Source organism: Echinops telfairi, unplaced genomic scaffold (assembly GCF_000313985.2).
Source record: "Echinops telfairi isolate 266 unplaced genomic scaffold, ASM31398v2 ScPeMD7_2565;HRSCAF=3150, whole genome shotgun sequence".
Taxonomy (NCBI): Eukaryota; Metazoa; Chordata; class Mammalia; order Afrosoricida; family Tenrecidae; genus Echinops; species Echinops telfairi.
This window is the reverse complement of record NW_022106463.1, coordinates 7,913,316-7,934,849: the sequence shown is the minus strand read 5'-3', so window position 1 is coordinate 7,934,849 and position 21,534 is coordinate 7,913,316. Positions and strand designations below refer to the sequence as shown.

Here is a 21,534-nt window from a genome sequence, read left to right as displayed (position 1 = left end):
AGGGGTGCAGACCAATTGTGGTCGCCGTCCTCCTAGCCCCTCAGAATGAGACTCCATGTCGAGGGAGGGGCCGTGCAGGTGTGACTGCTCAGGGCAGGCCCAGCTGGGGCAGGGCGGGCTCCACATCCTGGGCCTGGTCTCCTGGTGAGCGGAGGATGCACCGAGGCTGGCGTGAGGAGACTGAGGCACGGACCAAAGTGCTGCTACCGGACCCCAAGGGTTGTGGGCCACCGCCAGCCTTGATGAATTCTCCGTTCATCTTCCCCAGGAACTGATCCCGTGGACGCCTGGATTCGACTTCTGGTCCCCAGAACTGTTCAAAATGCATCCTTATGGCCTGAATCCTTCAAAGAGACACCCAAACCCACTGCTATTGGGTCAAGTGCGACCTGGAGACACTCTAGGGCACAGGAGAACTGACTCAGTGAATGTCCAAAGCCATCAGTCTTTACAGGAGCAGACTGCCTCATCCTCCCAGTGAGCGAGGGGCTGGGGGGCTGGAACAGCTGACCTTTTGGTTAGCAACTTAGCCCCCCGTCCCCAGCTCCTTCTGCTGTGGCTGGGAGTGGTCAGGTGTGGGTGAGAGCCCCAATCATAAGGCGGCAACGCTGGCCAGGTCTTCTCACTGGCCACAGGGATGGTCTCAGGTGGAAGGGGAGCAATGTGTTGGATAAAATCTGAATTCTTCGTACCCATCGTTGCACAGGTAGCTCTCCTTGTCCCTTACACTCAGAGGGTAAGCCCTGCAACACGAGAGAAATGTAACTGGGTCCCATGTGATCCCTTCCCCGGTGGTTACACAATCTCATGTCAACTGGATGAATAGAGGGTGGAGTCTAGCCTGTCAATCAGGCGAGCCTGCCTGATGATCCCTCCCTGTGGGCGTGGCCCTCTCACAAGGATTCTGGGAACTTCCTCTTCCTCCGTGGAGCTGGAGGAGCCACATGGAGAACTGTGTCAGCACTGAGCTGCTTCCACAAGACTTTTCACCCCCTGGCCTGTGACCTGCCTGCTTTGGGCATCACTGCATGTGCTGCGTGAGTCTGTACAATTACAGACGAGTATCGGACTTATGGGCTAATATCGGACGTATGGACATGATCTGGACTGGCCTGGGATGCTTTCTGAATATACAATTACTCTTGGATATAAACCTCTCTCTTACACACAGATGAGTGTCTCTGGATTTGCTTCTCGAGTTCACCTGGACTACCACGCCACCCAACATTGGGAAAGGTAACGGTGAGAGGAAGGTGCGTCACCACACTGACCCTCGGGCCTGGCAGTGGAAGGCCAGGGAAAAAGCGGAGACCCTCCAGGAGATGGAGTGACAGTGACTGCAACGATGGGCTCCAAGGTTACACCTGTGAAGGTGGTGCAGACCTGGGCAGTGTTTCCTTCCGTTGTGTGCAGAGGCGCCATGAGTCGGGACCCCCATGGAGGCTTGATGGCCCCAACAACACAGATCTGAAAGGCCATCACGCTGACCTGCGGTACTCAGCAACCAGGGTGTTGGTGGGTACAGGTGTGGGGAGGGGTGCTGACAGGCCCTGGGGTGGAGGTCAGGAGGTGGGCGGGTGCCCCAGGGGTCCAGCCTGGGCTCTTGCGCATGCAGACGGGGTGGCAGGAACAAAAAGAAATAACTCCAGGGACGAGAGGGTTCGGCCACCCAAGAGAGAGACCAGGTCATCTTGGTGGCAGAAAGTTTATTCCCGCCCTGAATGATCGTCACACCATGACTCGAGACAGTGTGAGGATCCTGAAATAATTTAAACGGAAGGCACAGAACAAATCAAAATATGCAGTGGTAGATGCTCATGACGAACGCCCAAGTGTTTCCATTGTGGCAATAAATTACAGACGTGTCCCCATCACCCGGCCTCATTCTGACCAAAAGCTACAGAGAACTGCTTCGTTTAAGGGGGGCGGGGGGACAACAAAAACATAGCTGACACATAGGATGACCAGGTCTCTGTGATAAAAATCAGGGAGGCAAACCAAACAGGCCAATAGAACTTCCTTCTAGAACTTCTCAGCGTAACCGCGGGCTTGGACTGAAGCATTTTACAGAAACCAAGTAGCGGTGGTGGAGTTTGCAGACGGCCATCCACACCCAAGAATCGATAGTCTTACACGAGGTTCAAAAAAATAGTGGAGGAGGGTACAAAATTCTCTTTGGGTGTTCAAGGAAAAAAAAGCCAAAAACAAACTATCAATTTGCTCCAGGTCAATTAGAACAGCTGGCAGTATCAAAATGCAAAGATGCTTCCAAAGCTGACCATCACCTGGCAGTAACAGACTGCATGGGCCACCCCACCGGCTCCAGGTTATCTGCCGACCACGTGGGACAGAGCCTGAGTGCCGTGCAAACTGCAAGACCCACCGGGTCAGCAATGGCGTGTGACAGATAGGATGGCCCCCAGCAGGGAGGCTGGGGCTGAGTTTGCAAATACAGTGGTCACGTGTCACAATATACACTGCTGAGTTCTGGAGCACATTCTCTGGTAAGCTGGACACTGATTCTTAAGAGAGGTCACTTCTACACTAACTCCAATCCCAAACGAGGTCTCTAAAGGGAATCGTTTTTCAAGCGTGCGTCCCCTGGATCAAGTACCGCTGCTGGTCCCCGGGCCCACATCTGCTCTCCCAGAGGACAACCAGGCAGGACCACGGACAAAGGGAATGGGCTGGTCCTAGTTCCCAATATCATTAAAAAACCCAAAACTCTCATCTAGTGACTGAGAGCTGATGAGAGGATATGAATACCTACAACCTACCACTTCAGATAAAAACAAATCAAAAAAACCAAACAACAACAAAAAACAACTTTCTCAGTCTTCCTACTTGAAGTCATTAAGTATGAAAGTACAGAAATAACAGGAAAATGAAGATTTGGAAAAGGTTCAGAACCCTATCATAATCAGAGAGGGGTTTCTTTATCCTACTTGGCAGTGAGTTGAGTATGGATTAAATAGCCATACGGTTTAATGGTTAACCGTGAGATTAATTCCATAAAGCACACACAGAGGGTCCCAGCCAAGACCCCAGAGATGTGCAACACAAACTCTAGAAAGGGAGGGTCCTCAGTGTGTTGGTTTTTTTTTAAGCAAAAACTGCTTCAGGAAGATCCTATGTAATAAAACATTCCTTGGGAACTGAATTTTGAAGGTGCCAGCCTCGTTTGAGTAAGGACATCTGTCAGCATGCCCAGCACTGAGCTGCAATCACCGCCCGCCACTGTCTGACTCTCGGGTGGCTGACCAGGTCTTGGCTGCAGCGTCCTCACCTCTGAAAACCGAGACCGTAAAGCTACTGCCAAAGTCAGCTGGAGGAAGCTCCTTGGAAATAGGTAGGGGTCTTTGAAATGTTGGCACCGATGGCTAACAGGACAGGGATCTTGCCCGGAATAAAGGGACCCCTCCCCACCCACCCCCACTTCCATGGCGCTGGTTTGCGGCTGGTGCCGGCTCTGGGGACTGCTTGGCTCTCTGTATGACAGAGGCCTGTCCCAGGCTGAGCTTGATGCCCCTCTGAATGATGATGGGCAACCTTCTGCCAACCGAGAGCCTGCATCTGGACGTGTGATTTCACCAGGGCCCATGGGAGGCTGTGTGCCAGCTCAGAGGGGCTCGGCCAGCATGGGGGAGGCCGTTCAAGTCACGAGGTGCTCGGAGTGGTCTGGGGACCAGCTGTGCCCACAAGTTCCCCACCTGGACACATGCTGGGACCCTGAGAGGGCTCCGGTCACAACCCCATGAACGGAAGATGTTGGATTGAACGCGCAGATGCCCAGACGTCTACACGAGGCTCCCTGGCCAGCAGACGACGGTCAGGGTGACCTTGTTCCGCTGCTCCTTCAGCATGGGGACCAGGGCCGAGTGGCTCATGCCCACCGTCGACAGGCTGTTGACGGCCACGATCATGTCTCCGCACCTGGACAAGGGCAAGCAGAAACAGAAGCAGCGGTGTTTTTACTGGGGTTCACGGGATGAAAGCATTGCCTCGCGTGAGCTGGGTTCCGGAGGACCACCACCTCTCCTGGCCACGCCACCCCCACGGTGAAGGGCTTCAGAAAGCCTGTGGGCACCAGTCCAGAGACGAGCCCCCAACCCACGGAACCCAGGGCAAATAAGCACCCCAGGAACAGAAATAGGAGTAGTGATACCAGGAGGGTGAGGGGAAGGTGGGGGAGGAAGGAGGAACCAATCGCAATGATGGATGCATAATCCTCCCCAGAGAGGGGGAGGAACACAGAAACCATGGGGGAAGGGAGACAGCGGTCAGTGTAAGAGATGAAAACAATTAATAAATTATAATTTATCAAGGGGTCACCAGGGTGGGAAGGGGGGCGGGGGAGGAGGGGAAAAAAGAGGAGCGGATCCCAAGGGCTCAAATGGAAAGCAAATGTTTAGAAAATGATGATGGCAACATATGTACAAATGTGCTTGAAACAATGGATGTCTGGATTGTTAGGAGAGCTATAAGCGCCCCCAATAAAATGATCTTAAACATAAAAAAGAGGCAGGGTTAAAAAAAAAAGTTCGGGGAGAAATCCTGTTATCTTTGAACCCTGTTTCCAACCCTTGTTTTGAAGCCTTCTGGTGGCACGTTGGAGACCAGTGCCCGTCTGTGCCTGCCTGCCTGTGGCTGCCACGCTGGGGGGCCACTCACTCGCTGCTATCGAGGGGACCCGACTTCTAGCTTCATCCTTCGGCAGAGCGACCGGTGGCTAAGAACTGCCAACTTTTCCATCAGCTCAGCTTGTAACCCACCACACCTCCAAGGCTCCTAGCTGGAAGCTATGCCACCGGTATTTCAAATACCAGCGGGGCTGCCCATGGGGGACAGGTTTCAGTGGGGCTTCCGGGCTTTGAGAGACTAGAAAGAAAGGCTTGGTGATCTCATTCAAAAGTCCAGCTGGGGCATCCCCTCTGGACCACAGCAGAACGGGGGTGGGTCAACAGAAGGGCAGGCGACTGGAGGTCAGTGGGGACAGCAGGTCCCTGGTGCCACAGCCACAGCGAGGGCCTCCTCTGGTGAGCGTGACTGCGAGGCTCACACGGGGCAGGGCACGCTCATCCTGTCCTCCACGAGGTGCCCACTGGTCCGTGCTGATGGACGGCACCTGTCTGTCAGTCTGTCTTGGAGAAACATCAGGAGCAAATTCCAAAGCCACTGACTCTCCCTGGCCCATCCAGGGCTCCCTGTGCCAGGCACGAGCAGCGGATGCCAGGGCCAGTGGATGGGCTCTCATCGCCACATTAAAAGCAAAGCACAAGCAGGAAACAAGATGTGCTGCCTCCTGAAACAGTCCCGGCCACCGCCTGCCAGGGGGACCCGCCAGGGTGTAGGGGGGCACGTGTGCTGGCAACGCTTGATTTTCAGCTTCAATAACAGGCTGGCTGGGCCCCTGCCCCCCCCCCCACACACACACACTCACTTTAGCCTCCCGTCGTGGTACGCTGGCGTGCCCAGGACAATGGTCTTGATGAAGAAAGGCTGGTTGGTGTGGTTCTCCTCGTAGCCGCCGACGATGCTGAAGCCCCAGCTGCCCAGGTGGCTCCTCCGCAGCACGATGTCGTGGCAGCTGTGCAGAGTGCTGTGGGGGGCATGCGTGTGTGAGGGAGATGATGTGTGTGTGTGGGGGGGGAGGCTTTCCCAGCCCGCTCATCTAAGCGGAAGGAGCCCCGAAGGTGCTGTCGGTTATGTACTGGCTCCTAACCCTCAGCCAGGCTGTTCAAACCCACCAGCTGCTCCTAGGGAGGAAGAGGAAGCTGTGTGCTCCCATCAAGAGTGATGTCCCGGGAAACCCACAGAGGCGGGTCCACCTGGCCTATAGGGTCGCCTGGCGTCAGCATCGCCTCATGGTGGTGAGCTTGATTTTAACTTTGATCATGCGCATCGAGACACTACAGGTACAACGCTACTTACTGTGAGCTGGGAGGCTGTCACGGGGAGACAGACAGACCCATCCTACTTACAGTTACATTATGGATCTGGGGACAAGCGGTGAATGACAATAAAAATTACGTACAAAAGTGGCTAAAGGATTAAAAGATGAAAGACCACCACCAAACCCCGAAGTTAAACCCGTGAGTACGTCGATTCCAACCTACGGCAACGCGACAGGGCAGAGCAGAGCTGCCCGTGGGCTTATGAGCTGCGAATCTTCACGGGGCAGAGGGGTCCACCGCCCCCCACCCTTGCCCCGACACAGAGGGACTGGTGCATTCCATCGGCTGCTGGCCTTCTGGTTAGCAGCCAATGCGTCACTCACTTCTACACCAGGGCTCCTTCATCAAAAAAAGGCACCTCTTTATAGAACGACCTTTTATATCATATGCAATCGGATGGGTAAGCACCTAATCACAATAGAGATCTGTTCATAAAACCAACTCTGTGAAGAATCGCACGGTGTGGGAGAATCGCTGACTGTGGGTCCAGGCCTTGAGGACCGAGTCCGTGGCAGACACAGCTGGAGCAGGGCCGTCACAGTGGGGCCACGGGAATAGTGGCGTCGGGTGAACAGGCCCAGCACCAGCCGGGAAGTGACAGGTTCCCTAAGCAAGGGCCTGCGTGGCCAAGGTCAGGGCCAGCCCATGGATGGGCCCAAGCAGCCAAAGTCAGGGCCAGCCCACGGATGGGCCCGCACGGCCAAGGTCAGGGCCAGCCCACAGACGGGTCTGAGCTGAACGCAAAGAACAACTTCGCTGCCTTAGCAAATATGTCCTTTCGGTTTCGCTCCTATCTCTCGATGGACCTTTAAAAACACCTTTAAGATGGCCATTTTTCTTTTCTAACTTGACACGGGTTGGAGTCAAACCAAATCAAACTCACTGCCATTAAGCCAATTGGCTCGTGACCCTGCAGGAGGAGAGAGAGAACTGTCCACTGGGGTTTCCAAAGCTGTCAGTCTTTTACAGGGGCAGGCGGCCTCTGTTTTCTCCTAGGAAGTGGCTGGTGGGTTTGAACTGCTGACCTTGCGGACAGCAGTCCGAGGTGTAACACGCTCTTTCTCATTTTGCTTTTCCATCAGTCAGAGGCCCCACCGTAGCCGTCCACAATTAGTGAAAACCAGGGTTTCCCACCCCCCCAAAAGAGGCCCCTGGCAGCGACCACCGTGTGTGGCGGGATGCAGGGCAGTCTCGTACCTGGGGAGTCCGAGCCACATGACCCAGGATGGAGACCACGTGGCGTCGTACTCATTTTCGCTAAAGCTGCCGGGCGGTTCCTCGGTGCTCTGGGCGGGATCCTCCTCCACCTGGACCTCCAGGGCTTTGAGGACCACAGCCGGGGACGCGGCGCTGGCTTTCAGCATCGCGACCGCCTCGCTGTGGCTCAGGTTGGTCAGGTCAATGCCGTTGATGGTGAGCAGAACATCGCCTGTCGGAGGGTGGAGCAGTGAGCAAGGTTCCGGGTACAGCCTGTGATGGCAGCTGGCAGCCCCATCCCCAAGGTGAGTGAAGGCCCTGGGGCGTCTCCACTCCTCTGCATCTGGCCTCCTTCGGACGGGCGGGCAAACTCACTGAGAACATACCAGCATCAGTGTGGAGTGCTAGAACAACCTCTGAGCCCACAGGGCAATGGGGGGCTGGAGGCTAGCAACAAGGCAGCGGGTCCCAATGACTTGTCTCGTCTCACTGGGAGCAGGCCCGGGGCTCCCTGAGTGTCCGGAACAACTGGACCTGGAGCCCAGACCCCTCACGTACCTTTGCATGAGCCTCAGTTGTTCCCAAAGTTCTTTCCATTTCAAAAAAAGTACCTGCCCTTTGCTCTGAGAAGTCAGCTTTTAATAAACTACATTTGCTATGTTGACACAGGTTTAGACACAGACGGGCTAGCGGATTTCACGCAGTGTAAACCGATGGAGGTCTGCCCGGAGTTCATACCGCAGAGCCCTGGTGTTCGGGGAAATGAAACATGTAGTCTGAGCCTCTTCCCACCTCGGAGAAGGTGACCGGGTGTTTGCTGCTCTGCCGGGTCAGATAATGAAAAAGGGCAAGAGGATGGTGGCAGAGAGGCCTCGTTTTGTGGGAAGGCTGTCCTTCCATGGAAGGGGCATGCAGAAACCCACCTCCCCTACTCGGCCACTTGTCTTTCAGGTGGTTAAAAGCCCACACTCGTCACGTGGCACAAAACATGGGTACACGAAGGAGGCAACTGGAAGGAATTCAGAATCCCCCCCCCCCCAATCCCACAACTGGGCAAGCAGGTCTTGTGTATTCTGTATATAAAATGTACCTACACATGCAGCCGCTAAGACTGAGGCTCGCGATCTCAATAAAGCTGTTATACACAGACATGCAAATGACAGCTTAACGGGCATCAGAGGCGCACACCGTTCAACTCACACGTAGAAGGGGCCTTACAAAGTTCACGGGGGAAAAAAGAATTAGAAGATGCTGGCAGTTTTCCACAGACCTTTGGAAGCACCCGCCCCCAGAGAGGGCGAGTCTGTTGCATTTCAGCACAAATCAGACGTGTACCAATACCACCACTATCTGCCCCAGAGCCTTTCCACCCCCACAGTGATGCCTCTCCGGGCAATCACCTGTTCGCCTTCAGCTGCAGGTTTGCACCCTAGGGCACTTCAGAGAAAGGGCGTCATTTGCTACATGCTCTTTAGGGTGACGTTTTGAACTTCAGCCCCCTGGCAGCACGTTCTCCCCCGAGGGAAGGACCGTGTTTGCAGATCCGATCATGAGTTCATGGGCACCCAGGTTTTCCCCACTCTTCGGATCAGGAAAATGCTGCCGTGAACACTTGGGGAGGTGCATTTTTATGTGAGCATGCGCTTAATTGTTTGAGGGGCCGCTATACAGTGTACCTGAAAGGGCTACACCGTTTTATGTCCCCCTCCCCCACTACACCCACCCGGCAGAGTCCCACGATGAATTGTTCCATGATTGTCCTATAGGAAGATCTTGTACTCTGAACTGCTGGGGATAGACTAAAGGACTTAACGACGCTAGACAGACTCTGTTTTTAAAATCACGTGGGTCTGCCTCAGGGCAGAGGTGTGCCCAGGACACTGTCCAGAGCCTGGCTTACCTCGCTTGATTCTGCCGTCCCGGGCCAGGCAGCCATGGGGGGGCACACTGGTCACAAAGATGGGTAGCTCGCCACTCTTACTGCCTCGGCCTCCAGCCACCGTCATGCCAAGGGACTCATGCAGCTCCTTCTTGACAGTGATGTGCTTCTCTTGGCAGGTGACACATTGGCTGAGGTCCTAAGACAGGAGGGGGACAATGACCGGACACGAACCACCCAGCTGACAGAGCGACAGTCCAAAGAGTCACATGTGTTATTGATGAAGCCTTCTATTTAATCTTCCTTACACCAAACACAGAGCGTGGGGAGCCCTGGTGGCACAGTGGGCTACATGTTCGGCTGCCAAATGCCAGGCCAGTGATTCAAAACCACCAGCGGCTCTGCAGGAAAAAGACATGGCTTTCTACTGCTGTCAAGATTTACAATTTTGAAGACCCAGAAATAAAAACATCAGCATACAGGCAACGGATCTTTGATAAGGGCCCCAAAAATATTAAATGGGAAGCAGATGCCATCTTCAATAAATGGTGCTGGAAAAAATGGATATCTACCTGCAGAAAAATGAAGCAAGACCCTTACCTCACTCCATGCACAAGAATAAACTCAAGGTGGATCACAGACCTTGAGATAAGACCCCAAACAATTAGGGCCATTAATGAGGGAATTGGGACAAACCTGAGAACTTTGGAAAAGGGAATACATAGGCTATCGGACATAGGGAAGGATACAAACACAGAGGAGTCACAAATAGACAAGTGGGATATACTGAAGATAAGACACATGTGTACATCGAAAGAAGTCACCAAGAGAGTAATAAGAGAGTCCACGGACTGGGAAAACATCTTCAGCAATGACACATCAGACAAAGGCCTTATTACTAAAATCTACAATACTTTGCAAGCTTACAATAAGAGAAAAACTAATTGTCCATTGAGAAGGTGGGCAAAGGACCTGAACAGAAGTTTCAGAGAGTCTGAAATCCGAATGGCCAATTAACATATGAGAAAATGCTCCCAATCATTAGCCATAAGAGAAACGCAAATCAAAACAACTATGAGATACCACCTAACACCCTCAAAGGTAGCCCAATTAAAAACATCAGAAAGCAACAAGTGTTGGAGGGGCTGTGGTGAGATAGGAACTCTCATCCACTGCTGGTGGACCTGTAGGTATGTACAGCCATATGGAAATCGATTTGGCGATTTCTAAAACAGATGGAAATTGAGCTACCATATGTCCCAGCAATCCCCCTACTGAGCATATACCCAGAAGAGGCAAGAAACAAACCACGGCCAGACACCTGTGCTTCAATGTTCATTGCGGCTCAGTTCACAATCGGAAGGAGTTGGAAACAACAAAAATTTCCATCAACAGACGAATGGAATAAAAAACCGTGGTACATACATATAATGGAATACTATGCATCGCTAAAAAGCAGTGATGAACGCATGAAGCATATAGCCGCACGGGAAGAAAAAAATGTATTACTGTATTTTGGAAACCCACTGGGACACAGTTCTACCTGCAGGGTTGCTACTGAGTCACAATCGACCTAACAGCAATGAGTACTGTGAGACCTGTGGAAATTAAAGGCTATAAGAGACCCCGGTGGTGCGGTGGGTTAAGCATCTGAGCATTTGCCACAAAGTCAGCAGTTCGAATCCAGTAGTAGCTCCCAAGGAGAAAGATGAGGCAAACTGTTCCTGTAAAACTTTACAAGCTCGGAAACCCATAGGGGCAACTCCACCCTGTCCTACACGGTCACTGCATCTGAACTGACTTGATGGCAGCGGGTTTACTGAGCAGAGGATAACACCGGTACAAACCTGCCCCCAACACAGGATCACAGGGTCAGAGTTGAGACCAGTTTATCTCTAGGGCTATTGCCAGGTGGACACCACAGTAACACAAACACGCTGCCTGTGTTCTCCCTCTGAGCAGCTGGTGTGTTTGAACCTTTGACCTTGGTCACAAGCCCCACAGGTAACCACTGTGCCACCAGGCTCCTACTGGAGGGAGGGAGAATCGACAGAATCCAGCAACAACATCCCCGGTGTTCCCGCAGACTGGGCTCCTGCAAAGCTGGCCACTGCCCAAGCTGTCTCCGAGCAGCTGCCCTCCCGATGGTCCTGAAAGTGAATGCCAGCAATGGCCGTGTCACGGGCAAGGACACCTGCATGCCCCCACGTGGGACAACTGGGACACGCTGCCACAGCCCTCGCCTGCCCGCCCACCAGGACGCCTGCCCAGGGGAGGCTCTCTCTGGAGTCCGAATGGGCGCTCCTCTTGCAAAGTGAGGCAAGTACAATTTCGTGCTGGTGAATCTGTCCCTGAAGCCGAGTCCTGCTGTTTTGGTGAGAGAGGAGGGCCGAGCAACCTCCGCCGGGCATGCCGGGGGCAGAGGGTGGTGGTGGGTGTATGTGTGCACCTCACCGCACTTGAACACCCTCCTCCTGTTACTAGGTAAGTCTGAAATGCTAAGTTTAAGCATGATAACCGTCTTGGCTTTGTATGCTAGGTGGAGGTAAGAAAACCATTTAATATGCAAGGCAATTTTGTTCAGAGTCATCCATAATTGGAACTCAAAGAAAGAACACTCTAGTTTTGTGGTGATTGGTTTTGTTTTTTGCCGTCTGTGGAATAAAAACTCTTTCTGAAGTTTTGATAACAGTCAATTAAACTAAAACCCACAGCCACTGAGTTGATTCTGACTCAGAGATTCTATGGGGCGCAATACAATGGCCCCTGTGGGTTTCTGAGGCTGTCTGTCCACCTTCATGGGAGTAGACAGCTCATTTTCTCCCGTAGGGTGGCTCGTGGGTTCAAACCGCTCACCTTGTGGCTAGCAGACTGAGGAGTTGCCCACTAAAAAGGGTGTGGGGTGGGCGGGGGTGTGTGCTGCTTAGCAGTTCACTGGGGCATCAGGAAGACAGTCGACAGAGGACGCACTGAGAATTCAAACTCGTGGGAGAGATCACCTCAGGTGGGCCCTGGAAGGGAATGTGCAAACGTTCCCTAACACTGCAACTCATTGAGCATTGTGTGGACAGAGTGAAGAATGACGGGCCCTGTCAAACAGGAGAGAGACAGAGACCGTGTTAATTACAAACTCACTGCCCTGGAGTCGAGGCTACTCACAGCGACCCCACAGGAACAAGGTAGAACTAACTGCCCCTGTGGGTCTCAGAGACCGTAATGTTTTATGGGAGTAAAAGCCTTCTCTTTCTCCCGAGGAGTAGCTGTTGCTTCATGAGGGATGGGGGGGGAAAAATGAGGAGCTGATGCCAGGGGCTTAAGTGGAGAACAAATGTTTTGAGAATGATGAGGGCAATGAATGTACAAATGTGCTTGACACAATTGATGTGTGTATGGATTGTGATAAGAGTTGTATGAGGCCCTAATAAAACGATTTAAAAAAAAAAAAGAACTGTTGACCTTGTGGATTGCAGCCCAATGCGTACATAACTGCTATGCCACCAGGATGCCTGTAGAGATATAACTCTCCTTTCCCGGCATTATTCGAGAGTTGGCCTACATGTGACGGTTGAGAGTAGCATTTACAGATCCCTCCATCGGTCTCTGGGATCCAGACCCAGCTGTCCCCCCCGAGCCTGGAAGCCAGGCACACCCAATGTTTTTATCCAGGAAATTATGGGCAGTAACCACCTGGTGTGCCTGGGACCAGCTCCCACCTAACACCTGTCTTGTCAACATCTCCTGCAGCCTGCGGGATGCAGGTTTAGAATCCGTGTTGGCATCATAGAGTGGGCTCACACGACTTGGTCATCCCAATGGCTCAGGGAAACGCCAGGAGTGGCTTCCTTCAGCAGGTTCTGCCTTAGGAATGCCATCAACCAAAGGGAGCTGCCTTCCCTCCTCTATGAGCCGGACACTGGTGCAATCAAATCTCAGGAATTAAACCAACCTCTAGCGAGTACACCAGCAGGATTCAAGGGGCTTCCCCACCCTATTAACGTTTGCTTAGTCACTCAGGGTCTCCGCCATAGAGGCATACACTACTTTCTGATAGCTGCTACTGCCATGTGGATGGGTTATATGACAGAGAGAGAGAGAGAGAGAGAGAGAGAGAGAGGAGAGAGACACAATGTCCTATGTCCTTGGAGACCTTGACAAACCCTTTGTTTTTCTAGATCAGGCTTTGGCTTAACAAGTGTAGAGTGTTAATCCTAACTAGCAATTAACATTTATGAGTTCATTCCATGTGGTCTAACCAACCAGGTTTTCAGAATACCTAATAAAGGGGGAAGGGGCGTGTGTGAATTCAGCTGTTATTTAAAGCCTGGCACAGAACAGTAACAAGAATCATGAGCAGAACTCTGAGACTAAAAAGATGTGTCGCCAAAGCAAAACTGATACATCGCCACACAAGCTGAGTTCCCCATAAGGCTGGTTGGTGTGCTTAGGTGCAGGTCTGAAAACGGTCTTTAAAAGACACACATTGCGTGGACACCCATGCTGCCGATCAGGGTGGGAGCCAGGGAGTTAAAGACATCTGCACATATAATTTGTAAAGCAGGGACAAGCTAAGCGAAACCGCTCCTATTCCAACAATACCCCCTTTCTCACAGTTCTAGTTATGACGGCAAAATTATAGGTCTCCTCCATACACGGTACAGTCTTTGTTCAGAATCGCCCACCACTCGGTGGTTATAATTTCTTTCAAGTTGTTACTAAACCAAAGATCAGTGACAGGTCTGTAGTTAAGCTCAGAAAACTAGCTAAGTGTGCCTGGCCCCAAACACTGTGACTTCAAGCTATGCTTTCCCCGGGGTGGGGGCAGGGGCCGGGAAGAGACTCCAAGGAGATCATTCCCTTGGCGTTCCCGCACCCACACTAAAAAGCCACGGGAGCATGCTGCTGTCCTCTTGTTGAAGGCAGACCTAGTGGGTGGAACCTTCTCCAAGGGTACTTGCCATGGAAGTGCTTGCTTCCTAAGCATGCTGGGCATTGCAGGTGGGGTGGGGTGTGTGCTGTTTCGAGGTGCAGAGAAGGCAGCACCCCACCAGAGCCTGGAGGCACATTTGTTAGCCCTCACGGACCAATATCCAGGCATTGTTCTTTATCCCACGCCCACAGTTGACACCAGAGCCATGGTGGGAGAGGTCGGCGGTTCAAACCCACCAGCCACCCTGCGGGAGAAAGAGGAGGCTGTCTGCCCCCATGAAGAGGCCGACGTGGGAGCACCATGGGTGGGCATCGACGTGGTGGCCGTGGGCTTGGGCGTGCAGTTTGCACAGGGACTCACTCTGTGTGGCAGCCCTGTGGGTTTGGACACAGCCTTGAGTTGTGCACTGACCACTGGATCACTGCGCAGGGTGATGCTCGCGCCTCCACGTAGACCACAAAGTACACTTGCTGCTGACCCAGTGACCCTGACGGGCAATGGCGCTGGGAGCAGCCACTGAGCTGGCTGTCACTGCTGGGTAAGTCCTACCACCTGGTCTGTGACTCTGCTTTGTGGCCGACTAACAGCCAAGGTCATATGATAAAGCCCATGCAGCACCTCCACCAGTGATGCAGACTCCCAGAACCAAAGAAGGAGGGGGCACGGGTCTCCGCCCAGAAAAACGGCCTGGGGCAGGGGTGGGTGGGGTGACACCAGGGAAGCGGATTCGGAGGGCGTGGCAGCAAGGATTTAAAGTGATGTGGGGCCTCCCTGTAAGCTGGGGGCCCTGGAGGGACAGCGGGCTACGGCCTGTGTATAGGGCCATGAGGAGTCGGCACCGACTTGGTGCCAGTGAGTTTTTGTTGCCGTTTCCTCTACGCTACAACCCAAAAGGAAACATGTTACCACTGACCATATATACTCGTGTAGAAGCAGTTTTCCAGCACATTTTAAATGGTGCTTTTTGTGGTAAGATTAGGTGCCTCGGCTAATATTCGGGTTGGCTTACTCCAGTATATACGGTACTTACCAACACTTCTTTGTCCCTCACCAGCTTTACTGAGGTAGAATTAGGGAGCCCTGCTGGTGCTGTGGGCTACTGTGTTGGGTTACTAACTGCAAGGTGGGCAGTTCAAACCTACCAGCTGCTCCTTGGGAGAAAGGGGAGGCAGTCTGCTTCCGTAAAGATTCCCTGTCACAGAGACGCCGAGGGGCAGTTCTACTGCTCTCGGTTCAGTGGAGTTGGGATCCATTACCATGGCCAAGGCCTGTTTTGCCTTGTTAAGGGCTGTGGCAGTTACACCATCTCCTGTCAACTTGAGCAAAGGGGTGGAGTCTAGCCTGTCCATCAGTCCACAGCCAGTGAGGCCTCTGTGCAGGCATGGCCTTCTCCTGAGGATTCTGGGAACTTCTGTCTTCCTCCCTGGAAACGAGACATACACACTCTCTCTCTGCTTTATCTTCCTGTTGACAAGCCACATGGAGCTACACTGATGCAAGCAGAGCCGTGGAGCTGGAGGAGCCTTGTGGGGACCCCTGCCAGCGTGGAGATGCTTCCACCACCACTGGATCCACATGACTTTCCACCCACTGGCCTGTGATCTTGTATTCTGCATCACTGCATGGCTGCGTGAGTCCATAATGGGTGATATCGGACATATAGGCTTGGTCTGGACTGGGCTGGGCTGTTCTCTTAATGCATAATTGCGCTCTGATATAAAGTTCTCTCTTACACACACGAGTGTCTCTGAATTTGTTGCACTAGTCAACTGGGACCCACACACTTACACAGGACAAAACACCCACCGTAGGAAGTGCACAAGCCGGCGTTCTCAGTGTTTGTCTACAGAGCTGGGTGACCCTCACCACTTCGGGAACCTTATCAATTCAGAAAGTTCCTTTGTCTGTGTCCCCAGCTCCTCCCCTATCTTCTTCTCTGTCCCAAGCCAGCCGGGTGATCTCTGCCTCCCTCTCCCATCTCCACTGCTGTGGCGGGCAGCTTGCCTGGCTGATAAGTGGGGCTAGCTGGTCATGGCTGGTCATGCTCCCCAAATTCTGTGACCAACTGTTTTATGCAGACAAGCTGCAGACAAGGCCCCTTCCAAGGAGGGCCAGTCTCGGGTCCTTCTGTCCCGGAAGGCCTTCCACTTCCCATCGGCCACGGAAGCTTCCCCACCAAGAAGCCTCTTCACTGGTGGAGGGGGCCCAGTAGGAGACCTTAAGAACCCCGCTGCTGCCACCACTGAGATCAGCAGGAGGCTGGCTGAGCACCCTCATGTGCCGCACCCCCCACCAGGGGAGCTGTGGGTGCAGAAATGGAAGAGAAGGCAGGCAGGACGGAGGCTCACCTTGTGGGAGCTGGGCCTGGCGGGATGCAGCTGCTGGGGCAGGTGCTGGCTACTGCTCGGGGCCCCCGCATCTCGGCTTGCATTTCCAGGCTGCGGCTTCCCTGGCCTGGCGATGGTCAAGGTCACCCGCTCTCCGCTGGCCTGGGGACACAGGAGCACCGGCGCTGTCACTGAGTGTGTCTCAGACGAGACAGGCAGTGGCTTTGCACCCCATCAAGTGGAGGCTGACTCAGTGACCCTGTAGGACAGGGCAGAACTGCCCCTGCGGGTTTCTGAGACTGCGGCTCTTCACGGGAGCAGACAGCCTCAACTTTCTCCCACGAAGCAGCTGGTGGTTTCCGACTGGCGTAACCCCCCAAAGAACACCGAGTTTCTCTGCGTCCGTACGCGATTGCCAACAGAAACGAGCCCTGACCAACACTGAAGGCTTAGACCAGCGGTCCTCAAACTACGGCCCATGGGCCACATGCGGCCGCCAAGGACATTTATCCGCCCCGCCGGGTATTTCCCCCCCGTTTGTCTTTTTACTTCAAAATAAGATATGTGCAGTGTGCATAGGAATTTGTTCATAGTTTTTTTTTAAACTATAGTCTGGCCCGCCAATGGGTCTGAGGGACAGTAAACTGGCCCCGTTTAAAACATTTGAGGAACCCTGGCTTAGACACTGTGACAACAGAGAGCCCTCGTGCTGCGGCAGGTGACAGACACCTTGGGCTGCTCACCACAAGGTCGGCAGTTCGAAACCACCAGGCGCTCATGGGAGGACGAGGTGGCTTTCTCTTCCCGTGGAGTGCCAGCCTGGGAAACCCACAGGGGCGGTCCCACCCGGCCCTACAGGATCCCTGGGAGATGGAGGCAAGTCCGAGAGAGACCACGACCTCCAAGGGTCCTAGGGACACATGGTGAAGTCCTCAGCTTCGAAACAGAAGGCTGTCGGCTCAACCCCACCAGGGCAGCTCTGCTCTCACCAAGGGGACAGCCCCCAGGGCAGCCCTCCCGTCCCCTTGGGTGGCGGTGGGTGGGACTGGTCGCCTGTGCGCTGACCTGGATGATGTGGGCGGCGAGTTCCGGGGTCCCGTGCTTCAGGTCCCGCCCATTGACGGCCAGCACCCTGTCGTTGCTGCTGAGACGCCCGTCCTGCGCGGCCAGCCCGCCCTCCAGCAGGTCTAGGACGAACACACCCGGCTCGTCTGTCCGCCGCACCAGCTTGATGCCCAGCTGCTCGCTCGAGTCCCGCTTGTGCAGCTCCACCTGCAGCAGCTCCTCCCGGGGGGCTGCGTCGGTGGGGCCGGGGGCGCGGCTGCCGAAGCGCCGCTCCCTCAGCACGGTCAGCTGCAGGGTGCTGCAGGGCTGGGACAGCACCGCCCGGGCATAGTTATGGGATACATTGCTGATGTCGTAGCTGTTGACCTGGGGGGGGGGCAGGAGAGAGAGAACATGAGGACAGTGCCTAGAGGAACCACCAAGGGGGCTGGAGTTCACTAAGGTGGCGGCACTACGGCAGGGGTGGGACACCCGATAGCCTCACTGCCATCGAGCCGATTCCGATTCATAGCTATGGATCAGGGTAGAGCGGCCCCTGTGGGTTTCCGAGACGGTCGCTCTTTGAGGGAGCAGAAAGCCTCATCTTTCTCCCAAGGAGCGGCTGGTGGTTTCAAACTGCTGCCCTCCTGGTTAGCAGCCCAATTCGTAACCACTGCGCCACCAGGAGGCCTGCAAGCTATTTAAGTCCAAGGAATCAGCCCTCCCAGCTGCCGTCCCCTGCACCTCACTAAAGAGGCTGCTCCAGCCATCCCGTGAGGGGTGAGTCCATTAAATGCCTGACCGGCGTGGCCCTCGAATGATATCACAAGAATCTGTGTGGGCCTTGGCTGATAAAATGGAAGTTCCCCAGGCCTGGTCTAAGGGCAGCGGGGAACGGAGAGACCCTGAAGGGACTTGCAGAGGCGGTGGCCAAGCTGAGGGACCTGAAAAGGCAGTGCTGAGGGAGGCCTCAGGCCACGTGTCTGAGGCCATGTCCTCGTCTGAAAAACGTGTTTACTCATAAGGCGCCCTGGGTAAGCCTGGACCGCAGGTTGGCAGTTCAAACCCACCAGCCAGTCTGTGGGAGACGGATGAGGCGGTCGGTCTCTGCACCCACACGTAGCTCTGTTCTTAATCCGTCAGCCATGAAGGTGAGGCGAGATCAGCGCGGGCCAGACTTCCGTTTGGACAAGCTCTGGGTGGGAGCTTGTGACAGCCCCCCACCTTCTGCTGCTGCGTTCTGCTCAGCAAGGCCTCCTCCCTCACTGGCCTCCTCCCTCCGCTCTACCCTAGCTCCCCGCCGCCCCTTGCCCCCACCCCACCTGTCTTATTGGTTTGGGCCTGTTGGCATCTCTTGAAATGCCGTGATCATTCACGGAGCTGCCACACAGATCTGCTCTTCTTCCAAGCAGGTGCCATCCGCACACTGGGTGACCATTCAAGCTCTGGACACAGAGACACTGAATGGCCTGGCTACCATGGCTGACCACTTTGATGACAGACTCTAGGGAAGAATCCCAATCAAAGGCGGGAGAAAACGTGGACGAGAAGGCCAAATCCTAACAGAATCCATCCAGACTGTCTGGAGTCACAGTGCTGGGTGAGCCTCCTTTTTCCAGGCATCAGCCACAGACAGGGACGGATACATCAGACTCTCGGAGTGGCTGGGAACGGGGCCTGAGATCAGGATAATGGACTGAGAACCGCGGAGGCACTCAATCATGGAGCCCTGGCCAGGAACAGGGCTGCCTGGCCGAGGACCAGGAAGAAACACAGGCCGCATGCCTACGGGGAAAGGGAGAAGAGGGCAGTCAAGTTCTGATCTGCAGAAACATGCGCAGAGCTGCCTCTGCAGGACGGCCCATGGTGATACACTAGTTGGGCACTCAGGTGTTGCCCTAGAGGTGGGCGGTCCAACTCAGAAGAAAGGCCTGAAAATCGACTTCCCAAAGTTCAGCCAGCCCGCGTCCGTCCTCGCACGCATTCAGGGCACCGTGAAGGCCGGTGGAGGTACCAGGCCGGGTTTTCCACAACGAACAAGAACAGAAAGACACAGCAATGGGGAGGGGAAGCGGGCACCTGAAGGATCTGGTCCCCGGCCAGTAGCCTCCCGTCTCTGGCAATGACCCCGTCCCGGTAGACCTCCTGGATGACCACGTTGATCAGCGGCGTCTCGTTGCCGCCCACGATGCTGATGCCGAGCTGGATGTAAGGGTTCGAGCGGTGGATCTCTATTGTCGTGATCTCCCCTTCCGGCAGACCCAGCGGCTGGTGCGCGGCTGCTGAACAGACAACCAGAGGGGCAGACGGAAGAAAGATGGGGTTTGTATCAGACTGTCCCAGGCAGAGTGGGTGATGACAACACCCAGAAACATGCAGTGTGAGGCAGAGCATGACCCACACACCTGCAGGTTACAGCGTGCTGAACGGCTCCTCTCTCCAGAGGAGGAGTAATTGACCACAGTGAACTTGTAGGGATGTGGACCGGTGACCTAAGTGGGGTGGGGATGTCCAGGCCTCAAGGGCGGGGGCAGAGAAACCAAAAGGCTGGCTCAGCCATCTGCAAATGCCACCGTGTCACAGCTGTCCAGGGAGTGTCCCTTCAAGCTCCCCAGTAAAGGGGGCTATCACCAAGTCTCCCAAACCCCCTGCCACCAAACTACCTCCTGACATGTAGTGACCCTCTAGGACAGGGCAGAACTGCCCCTGTGGGCTTCTGAGGCTGTCTGTCTTTACAGGAGAGGGCAGCCTCATCTTTCTCCCAAGGAGTGGTTACTGGGTTAGAACTGCTGATCTTGCTGTTAGCAACCTAATGCACAGCCCTGGATGTCACCAAGGCATCCCACAGAGTCTTAGGAGATGAAAATGGGAAGTTTAAATGTAGAGTGGAACTCGGAATGTGTACTACATATATGTATTGTTCCAAACCTGCAAGTGCCATATGAGCAGGATTTATGAAGGGGGGAGGTGTGATTCTGTGGATTCAAGAGCGGGTTATTCAGTTAGCGAGCAGTCCTGGTGCTACAGCGGTTAAAGTGTGAAGCTCCAGACCACAAGGCTGGTGCTGTCAGCTCCCCGGCTACTCTCGGGGCTCTGGGGGGATGGTCATCGAGTTGGAACATGGCCTGGCTGTGGAGTTGGACTCGGATACAGACCCGCTGTGTGAGCGTGTGGCCGTCCTGCGTGGGGTCAGGTGTTTTCTGTAAAGTGCCCGTCACGGGCAGACACGACCTGTGACTGGATCCCACTTGGTTTTGTTGTCCTTAGTGTTGCGGACTTCTCATGCCAAGCAGATGTCTGCAGACACAGACACACCCTCACACATTCCAGGGGGTGGGCTTTCTCTAGTGCAAATTACACCCCCATAAAGCTTTGTTCTGTTTCTCTCACACTCGAGGTTGGGGCAGAAGGTGACCAACCTGAAAGCAGGTCATTCTGCAAATACGCCAGACCAGGTGCATCGACTCACCATCTGGGCCGGCCCCCTCCTCAAATGCAGGGTTGTCAAGGCCGGGCTCCTCGGGCCAGGCAGGGAGCAGGGCAGGCGTCAGGTTCTGCTCAGCTGCCAGTGGCCCCGGCCCCAGACAGTCGGGTTCTGAGGAGCCGGTGCCAGGCGGGTCCAGCGGGGCGGGCCCGGTCTCACTCTCAGCCTTCCTCTTCTCCAGGGCGAGTCTCCGGTGGGATGCCCCGGGGCATCTGGGAGGGGATGCAGGAGCGGCTCTCAGAGGACATCAGAGAAAGGAAGCCGAACCAGACAGGAATGGCTGCGCACTGGTACAGCGCGGCCAGGACAGCCAGGACGGCCATTAGAGCTACCACATCAAGGACAGGCATCTGTCTACATGCCCGCCGAGCATGGCACATACAGGCACGGCCTGGTACAAGCTGCATACGTCAATCAGAGGCCCTGTTCCAGGTTATGAGAGGGGGGCGCCGAAAAGTTTTTTGCCAAAAGGCATCCAAAGATGACCCTGCCCCCTCCCCAAATTTAGGAGCTCCCTCACACTAACCCAGTAGGAAAGATGCTTTCCACTAGTTACCTGTGTGGGTTTGCAGGTGTGAACCAACTGAAATGACCAAGATAAACAGAGAAGACGCTGAGACAGAGACTTAGAGACAGAGAGTCTGTCAGGGAGCTCCCAAACCCCACAAACCACACCCACTGCCATCATGTGATGCCGACTAGAGCAGCCCTGGAGGACAGGG

At 54.5% G+C, this 21,534-nt stretch overlaps 1 protein-coding gene across 2 annotated transcripts in view; it reads right to left on the bottom strand.

Moving 5' to 3' along the window:
* Positions 1–1,691: 1,691 nt before the first annotated feature.
* Positions 1,692–21,534, bottom strand: part of LNX2 (ligand of numb-protein X 2) — a 21,740-nt gene continuing 1,897 nt past the window's right edge. Inside the window, exons 3-10 of one of the 2 annotated variants that reach the window (XM_045294059.1) lie at positions 20,798–21,024; positions 19,408–19,610; positions 17,350–17,715; positions 16,306–16,446; positions 9,052–9,229; positions 7,152–7,383; positions 5,441–5,599; positions 1,692–3,933 (exon numbers count right to left, since the gene is read on the bottom strand). In XM_045294059.1, the coding sequence (XP_045149994.1) occupies positions 3,798–3,933; positions 5,441–5,599; positions 7,152–7,383; positions 9,052–9,229; positions 16,306–16,446; positions 17,350–17,715; positions 19,408–19,610; positions 20,798–21,024 (1,642 nt within the window). In that variant the 3' untranslated portion in view covers positions 1,692–3,797. The remainder of the gene's footprint in view (positions 3,934–5,440; positions 5,600–7,151; positions 7,384–9,051; positions 9,230–16,305; positions 16,447–17,349; positions 17,716–19,407; positions 19,611–20,797; positions 21,025–21,534) is intronic. The other variant, XM_004715147.2, reaches the window with a different exon arrangement.